This window comes from Artemia sp. Qi Xiang Cuo, chromosome 12 (assembly GCF_049724085.1).
Source record: "Artemia sp. Qi Xiang Cuo chromosome 12, ASM4972408v1, whole genome shotgun sequence".
NCBI lineage: Eukaryota > Metazoa > Arthropoda > Branchiopoda > Anostraca > Artemiidae > Artemia > Artemia sp. Qi Xiang Cuo.
The window spans coordinates 45,056,194-45,075,237 of record NC_142805.1 but is presented as its reverse complement, the minus strand read 5'-3'; the positions used below and the strand labels follow the sequence as shown (position 1 = coordinate 45,075,237).

The 19,044-nt window shown below is 33.3% G+C and overlaps 1 protein-coding gene across 1 annotated transcript in view; it reads right to left on the bottom strand.

Annotated features, from left to right (window-relative positions):
- LOC148946172 (regulator of G protein signaling rgs-2-like) overlaps positions 1-18,636 on the bottom strand; it is a 36,985-nt gene extending 18,349 nt beyond the window's left edge. Inside the window, exons 1-2 of the mRNA XM_089097625.1 lie at positions 18,513-18,636; positions 13,600-13,752 (exon numbers count right to left, since the gene is read on the bottom strand). Coding sequence (XP_088953751.1) covers positions 13,600-13,752; positions 18,513-18,636 — 277 coding nt within the window. The remainder of the gene's footprint in view (positions 1-13,599; positions 13,753-18,512) is intronic.
- Between the last annotated feature and the right edge of the window lie 408 nt (positions 18,637-19,044).

Below are 19,044 nucleotides of genomic sequence, written 5' to 3'. Positions count from 1 at the left end.
TTTTTACCGTAAACTGTAGTTTTTTTAAGAACATTATGCAAAATGTATTTTTCCGGTTAAATTATAAATCTTTGATTAGAAAAAAACTAGCTTTGGATTGAAAATAAGCCATTTCCGTAAGTATTGATCAAATATACCTTTTTTGATCGTAAATTCTAGTTTTTGTAAGAAAATTATAGAAAATACATTTCTCTGGTTCAAATTTAAATCTTTGGTTATAAAAAAAAAACTTAGCTCTTTATCGAAAATAAGCCATTTCTGTAAAAATTGACCTAAAACACCTTACTGTGACCGCAAAGGATTATTTTAATATGAACCTATTAGAAAATGCAGTTTCTTAGTTCAAATGTGAATCTCTGTTGGGAAAATTACTAGCGCTGGAACAAAAATCAGTCATTTCCGTAAAAAGTGAACAAATATACTTTTCTTTGACCATAAAATTTAGCTTTTGTACGAACATAATTTAAAATATATTTCTTTGTTCAAATGTAAATCTTTGGTAAGAAAAAACGTAGCTTTTGATCAAAAATAAGCAATTTTGGTAAAAAGTGAACTAATATATAATTTTTTGACCTCAAAATCTTGTTTTTTTAAGAAAATAATACAAAGTATACTTCCATGATTTAAATGTGAATCTTTGATTAGAAAAAACCTTGTTCTGTGTCGAAAGTAAACCTTTCCGTGATTATTGACCTAGTGCATCTTTCTTTTACCATGAAAACTTATTTTCGTAAAACAATTATAGAAAGTATAATTTCCTGGTTCAAATGCGCATCTTTGGTGAGAAAAACGTAGTTTGAGGTCGAAAATTCGCCATTTCCGTACTAATTGACCTAACCTACCTCTTTGTGACCGTTAACTCTATAATTTTTACGTAATTTATAGAAAGTAAGTTTTTTCGGCTCAAATTTAAACGCTTGGTTAGAAGAGACCAAGCTTTAAGAAAATTATACAAAATATATTTTTCTGGTTCAAATGTGAATCTCTGGTTAGAAAAAACCAAGCTTTGGATCGAAAATCAGTCTTTTCCGTAAACATTGAAGAAAAAAGCCTTTTTTACCATAAACTATATTTTTTGTAAGAACATTATAGAAAATATATTTTTCCAGTTCAAATATAAATCTTTGGTTCGCAAAAACCTTGCTTTGGATCGAAAATAAGCAATTCTGGTACAAATTGAAATAATATACCTTTCTTTGACTGTAAACTCTAGTATTTGTAAGAAAATTATAGAAAATGTATTTCCATGGTTTAAATTTAAATCTTTAATTATAAGAAACGTAATTTTGGGTCGAGAATAAGCCATTTTCGTAAAAATTGAACTAATTTACCTTTTTGTGACCGTAAACTAGTTTTTTTACAAAAATAGTAAAAGTATATTTTCCTGGTTCAAATGTGAATCTTTGGTTAGAAAAAAACTAGTTTTGGATTGAAAATAAGACATTTCTGTAAACTCTGAACAAACATACCTTTTTGTGACCGTAAACTATAGTTTTTTTATGAAAACTATAGAAAGTATATGTTTGCGGTTTAAATTTAAATCTTTGTTTAAAAAAAACCAAGCTTTAAGAAAATTATACAAAATATATTTTTCTGGTTCAAATGTAAATCTTTGGTTAAAAAAAATATAGCTTTGGATCGAAAATAAACTTTCCCCATAAAAATTGAACAAATATACCTTTTGGTGACTATAAACGCTGGTTTTTGTAAGAAAATTATTAAAAATAAATTTTTTTGGTTCCAAGGTAAATTTTTGGGTAGAAAAAACTTAGCTTTTGATCAAAAATAAACAATTTTTGTGAAAATTGAACTAATATATATTCTTTTGACATTAAAATGTAGTATTTTTAAGAAAGTTATAGAAAATATTCTTTTATGGTTCAAATGTGAATCTTTGGTTATATAAAACATTGCTTTTGATCGAGAACAAGCCATTTCCATCAAAATTGAACGAATATATCTTTCTGTTACCGTGAACTATATTTTTTGTAAAACCATAATAGAAAATATATTTTTATAGTTCAAATGTGAATCTCTAGTTAGAAAAAACCTTGCGCTGGATCGAAAATAAGCCATTTACGTAAATACTGAACAAACAAGCCTTTCTTTGACCATAAACTCTATTTGTTATAAGTACAATATACAAAATACATTGCGCTAGTTTAATTTTGTAACTTCGGTTAGCAAAAAACTAGCGTTGGATCCAAAAATAAGTAATTCCCGTAAAAAATTGAACTAATATATATTTTTTATTACCGTAAACCGTATTTTTTGTAAGAACATTATAAAAACTATGTTTTTCTGATTCAAATATGAATCTTTCGTTTGAAAAAAACAAGCTTTGGATCGAAAATAAGCCATTTCTGTAAACATTGAACAAATATACCATGCTTTGACCGCAAACTCTAATATTTGTAAGAAAATTATAGAAAAAGTATTTCTCTTTTTCAGATTTAATAGGTTCGTTTGAAAGAAACAAGCTTTTGATCAAAAATACTCCATATCCGACATAATTGAACGAATATATCCTTTTTTTATCTTAAAAACGAGTATGTGTAAGAAAACTATAGATGATGCATTTTGATGGTTAAAATTTGAATCTTTGGTTCGGAAAAAACTTAGGGGTTGATCAGAAATAAGCCCGTTCCGTAAAAAATTGAAATAGTATGCCTTTCTGTGACGGTAAACTCTGGTTTTTGTATGGAAATTATAGAAAATATATTTCTCTCATGCAAATAGGAGTTTTTGGTTAGAAAAAACCTAGCACTTGATCAAAAATAAGCCACTCCTATATAAATGGAAATAAAATAAAACAGTTTACAGAAGAATCTTTTTTTTGTAAAAAAATTTATAGTTAACATATTTCTCCGGTTCAGATTTAATACATCTTTTAGAAAAAACATAGCGTTGGATCGAATATAACCCATTTCCGTAAAAAATTGTACAATCGTACCTTTCCTTTAAATTAAACTTTAGTTTTTTTACGAAAATAATTAATAATATATTTTTCCGGTTAAAAGGTAAATTTTTGGTTAGAAAAAACTTATTTTTGGATCAAAAATAAATAATTTTCGTAAAAACTTAACTAACATATGTTGCATCTAACGTAAATTCTAGAAATTTTAAGAAAATTATAGAAATTATATTTTTCTTGTGAATATTTTAATCTTTGGATAGAAGAAATCTTTTTTGGTATTAAAAAAAAGCCATTTTTGTAAAAATTGAAGTAATATATCACTCTTTGACCGTAAACAGTAGTTTTTGTAAGAAAATTATAGAAAATATATTTCTCTGGTTCAAATGTTTTGAAATTGAAACTAGATCATTTTACTTAAACGAAATATGAGGAATTAGCTAAACCGAATAAAGAAATAGAAAGTCAAGGAAAAGATACAATTTTTGTAAAACTATGGCCAGCTTCAATTCTTAGAAAATCGACGTCTGTCTATCAGCGCTATACAAAAATTCTATCTTGTCTTAAAAAGCTATTTAAACTTACATTAGCCATTGAAGAACTGGCGATTTCATTTGGGGTATTCATCACTTTATTCATTTTTATCTTTATTTCAATATGCACTGGACTTAAAACCATTAAACACCTAATAATATACAGTAATAACGGTATATTCCTTACATTAATTAAATTAACCAATGCTATATAGGTCTAGGAAACAAGTTCATATAAGACTTCTTACATTTGCATAAGACCTTCAAAGTCACCCCTCAATGGAACAGTTATATCAATCCAGAGTTTTATTCTTAAAATGAATACATTGGTCTATCATTAAAGACATTTTCAATCTCATATCTACAAAAATGTGCTATTGATCAAATAGGTACAGACCGTCGAGAGAGGGTTCATTCTAATGAGAATAAAAGATTCTAGTGCCCCTTTTAAGTGACGAAAATAATTGTAGGACCAGAAAAATTTATTTTCTATAATTTTCTTACAAGTACCAGAGTTTACGGTCAAAGAAAGGTATATTATTTTAGTTTTTAACGGAATGGCTTATTTTAGATACAAAGCTAGGTTTTGTCTAAACGAAGTTTTACATTTGAATTGGCAACATGCACTTTGCATAATTTTTTTGCAAATACACGATTTTACGGTAATAAAAGTCATAATTGTTTCCTCTCGTCTAAATTGACTGATTTTCGAGTATGCGCTTGGTTCTTCCTTACCAAAAACTCACTACAGCGCCAAAGAAATGTACATTTTTATTTATTTAGCAAATACTCGAGTCAACCATCACAGAGAGGTGGTTTAGGTCCATTTTTACGGGGAAATTTTTTTGTCGATCCAAAGCTTGGTTTTTTCTAATCAAGGCTTTACACTTTAATCAGGAAAACGCTCTTTCTATAAAGTTCTAACAAAAAACAGGGTTTACGGTCACAAAAGAGGTATATTAGTTCAATAATTACAGGAATGGTTTATTTACAATACAAAGCTAGGTTTTTTCTTTCCAAAGTTTCAAATTTGAACAAGAAAAATATATTTTCTATCATGTTCTTATAAAAACTAGAGTTTACAGTCAAAAAAGATACGTTAGTTCAATTTTTACGGAAATGGCTTATTTTCGATCCAAAGCTAGGTTTTTTTCTTACCAAAGATTTATATTTGAACAAGAGACATATATATTGTATATTTTTAGTACAAAATCTAGATTTAACGGTCATAAGAGAGGTATATTAGTTCAATTTTTACGGAAATGGCTTATTTTCGATCCAGAGCTAGTTTTTTTCTAATCAAAGAATTAAATTTCAACCAGATAAATGTATTTTCTATAATTTTTTTTTACAAAAACTAGAGTTTACGATCAAGAAAAGGTATATTAGTTCAATGTTTTCGAAGATGACTGATTTTCGATTCAAAGCTATGTTTTTTAACCAACGATTTACAATTGAATCAAAGAAATATTTTTTCTAAAATTACCCTACAAAACTAGAGTTTACGGTCACAAAAGATATATTTGTTCAATTTTTTCGGGTATATTTTATTTTCGATCAAGATCTAGGTTTCTTCTTACGAACGATTTATTAATAAACTATGGATAAGTTCTTGCTATAGTTTAAGTAATCATATTAGAGTTTGAGATCACAAAAAAGTATATTAGTTTAATTTTTATGGAACATCAAAAGAATCAGATTTTAATGTTGATTGCAAATATATAAGTTTCATCAAGTTTAGTCCTACCCATCAAAAGTTAGGCATCAGAGAAAATTTGTCTGATTTTCGAAAAACGGGGGAAAGACCCCCTAAAAGTTATAGAACCTTAATGAAAATCAAACTATCATATTCAACGTATCAGAGAAGCCTACTGTAGAGGTTTCAAGCTCCTTTCTACAAAAATGTGGAATTTTGCATTTTTTGCCAGAAGAAAGATCACGGGTGCGTGTTTATTTGTTAGTTTTTTCTCACGAGATAACAGATCCAGCTAATGGTCGTAGAATATCGGGGGATTGCTCAATCGAATAGAAACTATAAGTTCTAAGTTGATCTAAGTAAGCTAATTGATGAATTTTAGACATACAAAATTATAGATATAATGAAAAATAATAAGTAACCCTGTTTATTACATTTATAGAACACCCCTCAGTATATACATGAAGATTATACCTTTCCACAGAGCTTTTGATCATAGTGTTCTCAATCGTTTTAGGATGTATGGAGCGAGTGGGAGCTTCGGAGGAGGAGTTGAGGAGTTGAGGAGGAGCATCTTTTGTGTGAAAAAAGCATTTATGGTACTGATGATGATGTAATGGATGTTCATTATACGTCTTTAGGACTATCATACACATCTGATGATTTAGTGAGGAGGGGGTCTTCGGGTCGAATGTGAATTGAAGACGATGAGCGGTTGCCTGCTAGTTTAACTATAAGAGTACGTGAAGATTTATTTCAGGAGATGCCCCCTTTGATCGATATAACGGTAAGTGATGAAGACGGGGTTGAGATTGAATGTATACCACCCCCTCTGTGTAATATAGCGATATTAGAGGATACTGATAGTGATGTTGAGATAACTGAACCACACATTGTATATTTAAAAAACGTTGTAAATATTGATATTTCAAATAAATAAATAATTAGAAGAATGATTTATTTTTTGTCTTTGATAGAAAACTTGACAGCGGACTGATAGTACTAAATTAGGATGATCTAACCAAACTGAACTATTCATGTACAGTAGTCTCTGCTGGTATCCTTATTCTATACATATCTAGTAGGAGAAAATAAATATAGTATAAACAAATTTATTGTATGATTACAATATAAAACTCATTATGCGTAACAATAATTAGATTTATCGTTAAATGATATGTGAGAACTCTTCCACCACGGTTTTCCTTATTTAAAATCCATTCCATAGAATATCCTCTTATGTTGTCTCTTAATTGTCCACTTTTTCTCTTCTCTTAGAACATATTCATCATAATATTCAGTGTTATATCTTGCACTATACACATTTTTTCACTGCTATCTTTAACATTATATTTTGAGATATCTCTATAGAGAAAGCCCTTTTTTCCCAGTCTCTTCTTTTAGTCTTCCTTTTCTGTCATAACAAACCTTGTTTTATGTGAGCTTACTTGCAATCGGTATAAATTTCTCGTCGTATCATGTTTGATTTTTCTTCTCATTTCCTCCAGACTCTTCTGATCTATCTCAGTTTCTATGCTGTCTAAACATGCAGTAGGTTCATGAGAATGTTCAAAATCATGAAAATGTCCTTTACAAATAGAACAGATGCAATAAAAGGATATTTCTAACTCAACTTGTTCACACATGTTATCACACTGCTAACTATAAACTTAGTGAATTCTATTCACACACTAATTAAAACTGTAGCAAAAAGCCTTTCCTTATATTCTCTGCCATCCTATCCCACTAGTATTTCCGACTCCTTGATTGGCTTTGAAAAAGACACGTGATCCTGTTCCCCGTTAGACTCGATCAATACATTCACCGCCGATTATGTAATCAATTTCCCAGAAATCTACTTCCCCTCTTGTCCTAGTCGATTATGTAATCAATATCTCAGAAATCGATTTCCCTTTCGATTGGATCAATATATCTCTTCCCGTTAATGCGCATGTGCAAACTTCACCCCGGAGTCATTACACCTAGACACAACAAATAAATCGACCTTAAAAAAGGGGACATTGACCCCGTTAGACTTGATCAATAATCCTTGAATAAATTATAGCCTGTCGGCATTAGACTCAATTGTAGATGGCAGCAGTGGTGCCCGTCACGAGTCGATAGGTCATTCCTACTCATATAAGGTTTTATAGAAGACGTTGTCGTAGAAACTTCAAAAAATGCTCATTCGATTGGAAATTTAAAGGGCTAGTACCCTTTTTAATAGTCAAAAATGATTGTAGGGCAACTAGCCCCTCCCCCCACCACGCCCATCATTTCCCCGAAAACATCCAATAAAAGTTTTGAGATAGCCATTTTGTTCAGCGCAGTTGATTTCCAGATAGAAAATATGTTTTTGAGAAGGACACTACCCCACAACCCTTGGGGCAAGGGTTTTAAGTTATGCCCTGAGGGTATATATGAACGATGTTGGCACAATGTACTATTAATTTTTTTTTCTTTATAGCTGGGCACTTCATATGGAAATGGTTGTCGTAGAAACTTCAAAAAAGGCTCATTCGATTGGAAATTCAAAAGTCTAGTGCCCTTTTTAATAGTCGAAATTGACTAGAGGGCAACTAGCCCTCCCCCCCCCCTCATACCCATCATTCCCCCAAACACATCCAATCAAAATTTTTAGATAGCCATTTTGTTCAGCGTAGTTGATTTCCAGATGGAAAATATGTCTTTGAGGAGGACACTCCCCCCAAAACCCTCAAGGCAAGGGTTTTAAGTTATGCCCTAGATAGCCTTCTATAAAAAGGCATTGTCGTAGAAACTTCAAAACAGGCTCATTCGATTGGAAATTCGAAGGGTTAGTACCCGCTTTAACAGTCAAAAGTGATCGGAGGGCAACTAGCCCCCCCCCCCCATGCCAATCATTCTTCCAAGCACATCCAATCAAAATTTTGAGATAGCCATAGTGTCTAGCCTAGTAGATTTACAGATAGAAAATATGTTTTTGAGGAGGACACTCCCCCACAACCCTCAGGCCCAGAATTATAAGTTATGCCCTGGGGGCATATAAGGTTTTTATTGAAATCTTTGTCGTAGAAACTTGAAAAAGGGCTCATTCGATGGAAATTCAAAGGGCTAGTGCCCTATTTAATAGTCGAAAGTGATTGGAGGGCTACTAGCCCCCCCCCCCCCCTACGACCATCATTTCCCCAAACACATCCAATCCAAATTTTGAGATAGCCATTTTTCAGTAAAGTGCGAATTTTGTTCTGACCTTGGGAAGGCATAGGGGTTTTGTGCACAACTTTTGAGCTCTCGCTCGTTTTGAGTTTGACTCGGGTAATTATTGTAATTTCTGTTCGTTTTGGGTTTCATTTATTTATCGATGCTGATTTGTGGTAGTTTCACGCTTGGTAGATTATTTGATTTTATTTTTGCTCATTTTTTGTTTAATGGAGTTCTTTACTTTTCTTTGAAAAACTTATTTGTGGAAAAAGTTTTTTTTAATTAATCTTAAATAAACGAGAACATGATACGTAATGCATTCTCATGATATGTTTCTCAGGTAGTTTCAAAGTGACGCTGTTACAAAACTAATTAGCACCCCTCCCCCCTCCATGCATACGTACCTAAAATGAAAAGTAAAATTAACATACTTACTTTGATTCTGAACGTTTAAATTTTTGCAAACGATGCAAAGGTTTTTTTAGCAATATTTTCTTAAATAATAAATGGAGGAGAATCACTACCCAACTTATTGCACGATCAGCTGCACGTGAGTCAAAAATATTTTCAAAACTTAACTACAGAAAAAGATAACACAACTAAAGACAGGGAGATAGAGAAGGAGAGAGAGAAAGAGACAGAGAGAGAGAGAGAAAATACCTAAAGTCGTAACCGGGATAATTAATCCTCCCCTTAGCCTAAAAACACACCAAGAGAATAGCTTCCAATTTTTATCTTGATGAGCTAAATTGTAACAGAGATAATGAGAAAAAAACGGTAAGGCTTAGAAAGTAATTTGGCTTACTGTCATTTAGTAAGACCATTAAGGGGAAGACTGCCAAAACTCTGATAGTGCAATTTAGATGTTGAGAGGTCACGGAGAGAACAAAGAAATTTCAATAAAAGTTGTTCGGGGCTGCCCAAGTGCCTTGGCTGGGGAATGCAACAATTAAATGAACTTCTGCATATAAAGCTTTAGCGCAGTATTTTCTAGATAATTACTATGTTTCGAGAATTTGTAGTGATATTTCTCGCTTGGTCTACATAGAATATTTAATCAAAAATATTCATTTGCCTCAATTCTATATTTTCTGAAGTGGTGCATATAGATTATCTTTACAAACTACTTGCTAAATCTGGTACTCTACGAAAATGAATACGCCTATACAGATGCCGTTACATGTATATATATCTGCATTGATGTATAAAGTTGCTCTTTAAGTCCTTTGGCTTTGTCAACCCCGTGTTAGGCCAACCCAGTGGCGTCAATGCGAAGGGGGTTAGGGAGGGTGTATGGCCTCTTGATTCTTTGCTCCCCTTGGATGTTGGAAAAGACCCCTTTGGATGGTATTTTAACTGAAAAATTCCATTTTGGGGTATTTCCAAAACACCAAATGGCATTTATAAAATGGTATTATATTTTTGGTATTTATAAAAATGACAAATTCTCCTCTAGATTTCAAAAAGTACATTTTGCCTCACCCCCTATATTTTCGTAAATTTACATCACTGGGCCAACCCTAGATATTATTTAGCTCACAGAATTTTTCAAATCTGATAACGTTGGATTTTTGGTTTTAGGGAGTAAGGGGGTAACAGGAAGTATCCTTCCGAGAATATTCGTCCCAGACACTAAATTTAGTCCATATTAAACGAACCGTTATCATATACCATCTATTCAGTTATATCATTTATGTTCTGGTCGTTTGAAGGCATGGGCGTTATCGGCCCAACCTATGTTAATATTTGCTCGTCTTGAGTTTGACTCGGCTATTTATTGTAATTTCTGTTCGTTTTGAGTTCTTTTATTTATTGATAGTGTTTTGTGGTAATTTTACGCTTGGAAGATTAATTGACTTTATTTCTGCTCATTTTTTGGCTTAAAGGAGTTCTTTACTTTTCTTTGAAAAACTTGTTTTGGTGGAGAAAGTTTTTTTAATTTATTAAAATAAAATACAGTATAGCAGAGTTGCGCTCCAGCTATCAGGGACAGCTACTTGATATTTTGTCATGGAGGGGGATCTAAAACCTGAAAAGCTCGACCCTAGATCAGTGTATTAATTTTAAGAATATATTTCAAGAATATAATAACTATTCGTTCAATAAGGGTGCCGAGTTAGTGACATCCATCCCACTTAGTATCCTATTGTCCTTGCATAAGAGCATTTTTTCTGAAGTATTCGGGGGAAAAGTCAAATTTAAATTTAAAATCGGGGGATGGTAGAGTGTATTGCCTGCATCATTCAGAATGCACTTTCCATTCGTTGCAAGTTAAAATGTCACTTTTACAGTGAATTTTGAAAGTTAGTAGTGACATTAAAGCTTGAAACAAAAAAAGTATCCCATGCATGCCGAGGGCTTGCTACCTTCTCATCTCCCTGATATTCATGCCTTTTTTTACTCACTTTTTTTCGTGACTTGTTTTTAGTCACTACTTGGATGATGAATGCTTTTACACAAGAGCACTGTGATGAAAATTAACGAAATTATATTTACTATAAGACTTCGAAAATCAAAGGGCTTATTCATTTATATACACTTTAAGTAATAACAGTGTCACTTCAAATATTTTAAACAGTATTCAGCAAATATGTATTTTCAATAGAACAATTTCTTCATGTTTATACAATATTGCAATCTAAAATGCTTTCGATAAATCACTAGTCGGACCTTGGCGCAAAGAGCGGCATTTTGCTGGCGTAGCCGCCCCATACAAACAAAATATTTTTCTTATCAAATTAAATTTCAATTTTAGTCCCTGTCTCTATCAAGGTCCAGTTTTTTTTATTTTATTTTTTTAGTTGGAAGGCCAAGTGCTATTGAGAATTATTCATAATAATTGCTTTTATGACCAGCAACCACATTTCAAATGTTTCTGGTAATTAAATCATACAAAGGAAAGGGTTCTTTAATTCATCTATGATTAGTGCACTCGCACTTTTCCTCTCCAAATGAGAGTATTCAAAAGATTAAAGAATACTAAAGAGCCTCAAATCCCCTTGGTTTGGCATCGTAGTCTCAACAGAAAGATGTAAAAATATGTTTAGAAAGTTGGCAGCTTTCCATTATTCTCCGATCTATAAAGACCTTAACTCATTTTTCAATGCAATGACAAGGGACTTTCTTGTTTTTTTTTTGTGTGCCTTTATATTCCTCAAAGATAAATGAACATTGATACAACAAAAACTAAAATGTTTTCAAAAGTTGCTATGAGGTAGCTTACCATGGAACCGTATCTATTTCCTTGAAAAACATTAAGTGTGACCCAAAAGAGACACGTGTTAGCATTGTGTCAATTTCTCAAAGAGAAAACAGATAGAAAAAGTAATTCTGTTATTTATAGCTCAAGAGGCTTCCGCTTCCTTAAAAAACACAAATAAAATACTGAATATATTTTGCCTTAAATAAAGAAAAAAAAAGAAAGCAAGTCTTGAGATGCCAGGGAATCAAACAGTTCGTGGTAACGAACTGTAAGTAAGGAGCTAATCGGCTCAATGGTGACCGAAAGTCTAAAAAACAGAATTTTGTTACCAATAGATAAATCAAAAGAATCAGCTTATGCTGATTCCAAATATATAAGATTCATCAAGTTTACTTTCACCCATCAAAGGTTGCCTGAGAAAATTGGCCTGATTTCTGAAATAGAGGGAAACAACCCTAAAATTCAGGGAATCTTAATGAAAATCACACTATCAGATTTAGTGTACCAAAGGACCCTTCTGTAGAAGTTTCAAGCTCCTACATACAAAATTTGGAATTTTTACCAGAAGAAAGATCACGGGTGCGCTTTTATTTGCTTGTTTGTTTTTTGTTTTGTTTTTTTCAGAGGGTGATGGTATCGAAATAATGGTCCTAGAAGGTCGGGAGAGGGTTTATTCGTACGAAAATTAAAATCTCCAGCGCCCTTTTTAAGTGATCAAAAAGATTGGAGGGCCACTGCCCCCCTCCCACGCCCCTTGTTTCTCCATAGTTATTCGATAAAAATTTGATATAGCCATTTTGTTCAGTATAGTTGAAAGATCCAATAAGTATGTCTTTAGGGGTAAAATGACTCACCACATCCAGTGGGGAGAGGCCCGTTTATTTTCTCTTTTAGATATATAAACAAACATTTTAGCAGTAATGATAAGTCAGACAAAACTACAGTCAGACAAACTAATGGGTCCTTGTTATAAAACTTATTTTAATACTTTCTCTGCTCGTCGTAAATATGGCAAATAGTTTAAAGAAAAACGCAGTAATATTCACAAAAGCGTCCATTAAATATAAAATAAAGAACTAGATACTTTATAATGAGTGATAAAAAATGATAACAAGGTAATGTACACATTACATAAGGTGACTTATGCGGTAACTTAAAAATTATATTCATTTGAACATATCCGTTCGTGGCACCATTTCATGCAGCTGCAAACCTAAAAATGCAAAGGACAGTGAAAATTAAGCTGATATTTTGAATTGGTTAAGTGGAAAGTTACTGAGCCTTACAAACCCTAATGAATTGAAAAAATTGGGATTTCAAATTCCATGAAAAAGTCATCCATATGCAATTGTGCAGTTTTCCCCCTTAACAGGATCCCATTTAAAAAAAAAAGAAAATGAGGGTGAAAAATCAGCAAAAATAAGCTAAAATAATGCACTACTAAACACTCTAAGAAGGTTTAAAGAAGAAAACACTCTTTAAATAACTAATTGGCAACTCCTTAACGTTTCGCCAATCACTTCTGCTTGTTTGTTTTCGCGGTTTACAGTGACAACCCTGACAAAACTTGGCACTGCCCTAAAAACTTCATAGTTTTGAAAGAACCGAGAGGAAAATCTTAGGAAATCACGGTTTTCCAGTAAGACTCGGCCTACGATGCTTCCAGTAGCCAATAAATATTTTGGTTTGATGTCCTTAGTACTTCAAGTAAAAAATCTAATTACAATAAACAGCTAATTAGAACTAAAAAAAAAAAAAAAATAACATTGGCAAGGCGAAGACTCGATGACCGCAATATTTTCATTTTGAATATTTTTTATTAAAATGTTTGTCTTCCATTTTTTTTTTTTTTAATAATTTAAGCTATTATTTAACTGAATCTCTTGCTAACTGCCCCATGTTAGTTGTAAAGAAAATTCTCATACTAAGAGCCTAGTGCGTTCTTAAACTTTCAGACCTGGATAAAGAGAAAACAAAGGACTTTTAGCTCTACAATTCATTGAAGGAAGATCCGATATTGACGTGGGAATTCCCGCTACGCTTAAGAAAAGTAATTTAGATAGAAACTTACATCTATTTTTCATCAGCCTGTCAAAGGAATCCGCCCACATTCGAATTTCTTCCAAAGAAGGCCTGCAAAATACAAAAATCAATATAGTTGATATTTTAAAAGTTGAACAACAAACGAAGGTATTTCTAGTGATAGTCAAGAGTAAGGTTACAACTACAAAGAGTCCATACTCAATACAAAAAGGATATTACTCGCCGCAACACGCAGGCAGATGGAAAGAGGATTCAGGGGTGGATTTTCTATTGGTAAATATTAAATAATATCACTTCTTACTAGTGTAAACTTATGCACGATTGGGCACTCTCTAGGTTTTCTTTGACCATCGATTTGAAAGAAACTTGCTGTTATTATCCTCGTTTTCCTCTTCTTTATGTTTTTTTCGTTTTGTCAAGAAATACTCCTGAAGACAATAATATAACACCAACAACAACAATAGCCATAAAAAGATAAACATCTATAACCATCCTTCTCAAGGGAAATAAAATACTGGGATAAATGAAGCGGAAGAAGAAAAACTGACAGGCAGACTTTTTCTTATTCAAAACAACGCTCAATGGTAGTAATCAAACAGTTTGTGGTAACGAACGTAAGTAAGGAGCGACCCAGCTCAATGGTAACCGAAACTCTAAAAAACGGAATTTTGATACCAATAGATACATCAAAAAATCAGATTTTAGTTCTGATTTCAAATATATAAAATTTTATCAAGTTTAATCTTACCCATCAAAAGTTACGCGCCTGAGAAAATTTGGCTGATTTTTGAAAAAAGGGGGAAAGACCCCCTAAAAGTTATAGAACCTTAATGAAAATCAAACCATCATATTCAGCGTATCAGAGAACTCTACTGTAGAGGTTTCAAGCTCCTATCTGCAAAAATGTGGAATTTTCCATTTTTTACCAGAAGAAAGATCACGCATGCGTGTTTATTTATTTTTTTTCTCCCTGGGGAGATCGAATCGACCCAGTGGTCCTAGAATATCGTGGGAGGGCTCATTCGAACGGAAATTAAAAGTTCTAGTGCACTTTTTAAGTGACCATAAAAAATGGAGGGCAACTAGGAGTAGAGATGGGGGTACCAGCGCGGACAGGACATAATTTATGCATGTTTTATGGTTTTTGTCAGTGATAATTTGAAAAACAGGAATTTTGTCACATTTATGGATGGTTTTATGGATTTTGTCAGTGAGAATGAAAAAACAGGAACTTTGTCACATTTATGTCTGTTTTCATGGATGGTTATGTGTGTTGGTCGATTTATTTGATGGTTTTATGGATTTTGTCAGTGAGAATTTGAAAAAACAGGAACATTGTCACATTTATGTCTGTTTTCATGGATGGTTATGTGTGTTGGTCGATTTATTTGATGGTTTTATGGATTTTGTCAGTGAGAATTTGAAAAACAGGAATTTTGTCACATTTATGTGATGTTTTTATGGATTTTGTCAGTGAGAATGAAAAAACAGGAACTTTATCACATTTATGTCTGTTTTAATGGAGGGTTATGTGTGTTGGTCAATTTATTTGATGGTCTTCATGGATTTTGTCAATGAGAATTGAAAAAACAGGAACTTTGTCACTTTCATGTATTATTGAGTCTAATGGGGGTCAAGGTCAATCGATCTGTTTTTTCCAACCCAACTGTCTTTTCTTGCCAGCCTAGAGTCAACAATCAGAGTGAAGGGACTGAAAAATGAATAAATTTGAGAAAGACAGAATTAGTTCAAATCTGGTGTTTATAGAAAAAGATTTGATTTTGGATAATGATTTTCTAGCAATTTGGAATAATCCCCATTGGACTGTTGTATGAGACTTTTAAAATGTGACTCAAATACTTATACGCAATTTATTTATATATCGATCACGACTCAACAGAATGATATTGCGGATATACTTTGATTGCCAACGTAGATGGCTACTCCTTCGAAAGAGGCAGAGTCACAGAGTTACTCCCCTCTCCTCTCCTACACTTTCAATTTATCGAACGAAGAGGATCAGTTTCACTTTAGCTGTGAGAGAGTTGACATCGGAAACCAAAAATGTTCTATATATGCCCACTGTGCATGTACACTCTTGGCAGTTGGACTCAATGTGAGCATTGTACAATTATTGACGAATATAATGAAAAGTGTAAATTATGTAATCCTTACAAATTACATAGAGGCTATGCAGTACAAATTAAAGGATGTAATTCATGTCTTGAGGAGGTATGTGACTCTCACCCTAGCGGGCACCTCTGCTCCAATTTTCACAATGATAAATGCGATCAGTGGGGGAATACATATCCCGCTATGATTGGAAAGAATCCTAAGCGTGATTTTAGTTTATTTCTACGCGATTGGTATCGTCGTGGATTTAAATTATTCTGGGAAGAGAAATCTGGTCTACGATTCAACTGTTGGGGTAACAAGACAATCTGGTTTCTAAGTCATCGCTTTGATGACACTGCCTACTATGACTATAAACGAAGTGATTTTTATTTGGCAGTCACCGAAAGTGATTCACCACTTGAAAACACAGTATGTGATATTGCTTCAAATAGACAGATTGAAACTCGTGAATTTCATAATATGAATGCAAATAGTATCATTGACTATACAAAGAGGTATGACAAGAGTGAGGTTACATTATACTGCAGAATATGCGACTCCGACTTTGCAATCAATCAACATCAATAGACAGTGAATCCAAATGATTTACCGGCATTAGTGGTTCACAACAGTTACCTACAAACCGATGAAGAAATCTAAAAGTGTAGATTTAAAGACATTTTTATATATATGCATTTTATTAATAAACGAATTCACAAACTTTTTTTAAGCACTTTATTCTTAGGGCACTGAAATCAATATTAAATATACTTTTAAGTATATTTTCCACTAGAAAGTCGTTCAGACGCGGATTGTCATCATAAATGTGGAGAAACTGCTTGTAAGTATAACCAAGACATTGGAACACAAAATATAGTAGCGCATGGAAGCCACAGCTTTTAGTCGTTAGATCTTGCACCCTCTTTTGATTCTGAATAATAGTTTTCCGACTGCTCTCAATATAGTTTCTGATGTGGGGTGTTTAGAATGTATAGGGTAGGCCAAGAAGATCAAAAAATTCGACATTCTTCATTGTTTGAAATATGCACAGCCAATGACTCGTCAGCACAGTTGATGGACTGCTATTAACAATAATCAAGGTCTTGCTTGCGCGTTGAATTTTTCCAAGATAATCCGAGGGTAGACAATAGAATTTGTACTGGGACATATAGGGGTCCAGATTAAATACACTAATTATTTGACTTGTGTTCATGGCGCCAAGTCTAGTAGAACACTGCCTTCAGGAGTGATTTTCTAATAGGCTTCATATTGATTTAGTGAGATTAGTGCAACACTCTGAGACAATGGGTTGGCATATTTAAACTTTAAACGCACAGTCCCTATAAGTACTATATTCATATCCTGCGTGCCAGACAAAACCAATAAACTAATAACATGTGTTTTAGTAAACATGTCTTCGGTTATACCATTTCAAATAGTTGCGAGTCATGATCTAGGGTTTGCATGGTCAACTCATAAAATGTTCTATAGGATTTATAAAAAGAAAGATTGTAGAGTGGGATAACATTCACTTTGTACACAAGAGATGAAAGTTCAAACACCTCAAATTTATGTGGGCATTGGGTCCAGGATCCTATTACACTGGCACTTTTCAAAAATGCCAATGGCAATTTCAAGGGGATTTTGCCATTGATAAGGGATGAATCAGTGAAGGTGCGTGACCCCATGGCAATATGACGTTGATTGGTGATTGCATGAGGAATAAGTACTTTAAGATTATTTCAATTGGCTGTTATTTTCTCCACGGCCAATGCAACAGAACGCATGAACTGCTGTTTGCGTAAATGAAATATTACCGAGGGGAGGTAGAAACTTACATGAGGGTTGGCGGCAATTTCCTTTCTTAATATGAAATTGGTGGGTGCAAGTGTTAATTTTTTATCCACTTTAACATTGGGCGGCATCCACTGGGGTATATTAAAAATTTCATGATATATTTTTCCAACTAGATGCAATTCACTAGTTGTAGCATATTTAATTGCATCTCTACTATCAGTATTAGAAATATATTCATATCCATAGGAAGCGCCTCTCAAGTCCTTGTATGAGTAGGTTGTCATCAGCATGAATTGCGTAGAACTTTCATAGTTTGAGAGAGTAGAAATAGTGCTCACCATCGAGTCACTGATGTAGACATTAAATTGACGAAATAAATTTTTTAGAATATAATTTTCATAGGATATTCCCTTGGCTTGAACCGACATTGTATTATTGGATTTCCGGACTTTCATTTGCAAATCTATATATGTGGCTGATAAATATATAACTCAGTCTTCATTGGAATAAATTTGAAAGTGGGTATCATCGGAGAGGGGTTGTAGTGGATAAAATTGTTCATAGTATCCATACTTGACACTCACATCAACATTTTCAGCGGTGAATAGATTAAATGATGCGGTGATTGAAGGTTGAGAATCCTTATGCAGTAGGTAGGACATCTTAAGAGAAGAAATATAGTTTCTATCGAAAAATTCTATTCCTGGGACTTCTGTTTACACTACGTGTCGGCTTTTCCCTTCTTTTCTTTGGCAAGAGGGGTGATTTCTTTCGTTTCTGTCCTGAGTAGAGACTGGTTAGTGTTGCGTTGTTTCATGACCTTTTTAAGCCGTTGCCATTTTTTTTTAATTTCTCGCAAAGGTTTGGTGCGCTGGACCTAAGATTTTTCATAGTCCTTTTTTTTAAAATCCTTACCAAAACCCCAATCCTATAGTTTAGAGGATACAAAATTTCTCGCAGCCAGTCAAAGATATTTTGTAGCCAATGGTAGCGAAGACCGAAACAGCTTGAAAAACCAGATGCCAAAACCATAGCCGGACATTGACGACCGATCCTTGTAATACTCCATTCCATTGCCCTGTTGTCTTGGGCCAAGAGTATTAACAGCGAAGTCACTATCAGGACAAGTAAATCCCGCTTTTCTATTAGACATCTTGCTGTTGAACGATGGGTTGAAAATGACATATAATCACAGCCAAACCCTTTGAAATTGCTATGGGATCCACCAATTTGGTTCTTAGTGTTAACTGACAGAGTTCTAAGTAGGAAGTGTTTACGGGGATATACTGAAGATGCTTTATATTGTAGTGATGATTATGTTCTTGATTTGTTTTTCATTAAAGAGATCGTAGGAGGGGTACATTTGAATTACCAGCCCGAGATGTTTCCACAAATGAAGCATAGAGAAATATACCAGTGTCTGTGGTGAATGCTGGCCAGTAGTCAGAGAAAATGAAATTAGTATTTCCGGCACTTTTACCGTTGATTATATTGAGCTTAAAGCCGAGAACATCCTTTAGATTATCATTGAGAATAACCTTTTCACTGGCAATAGGTGAAC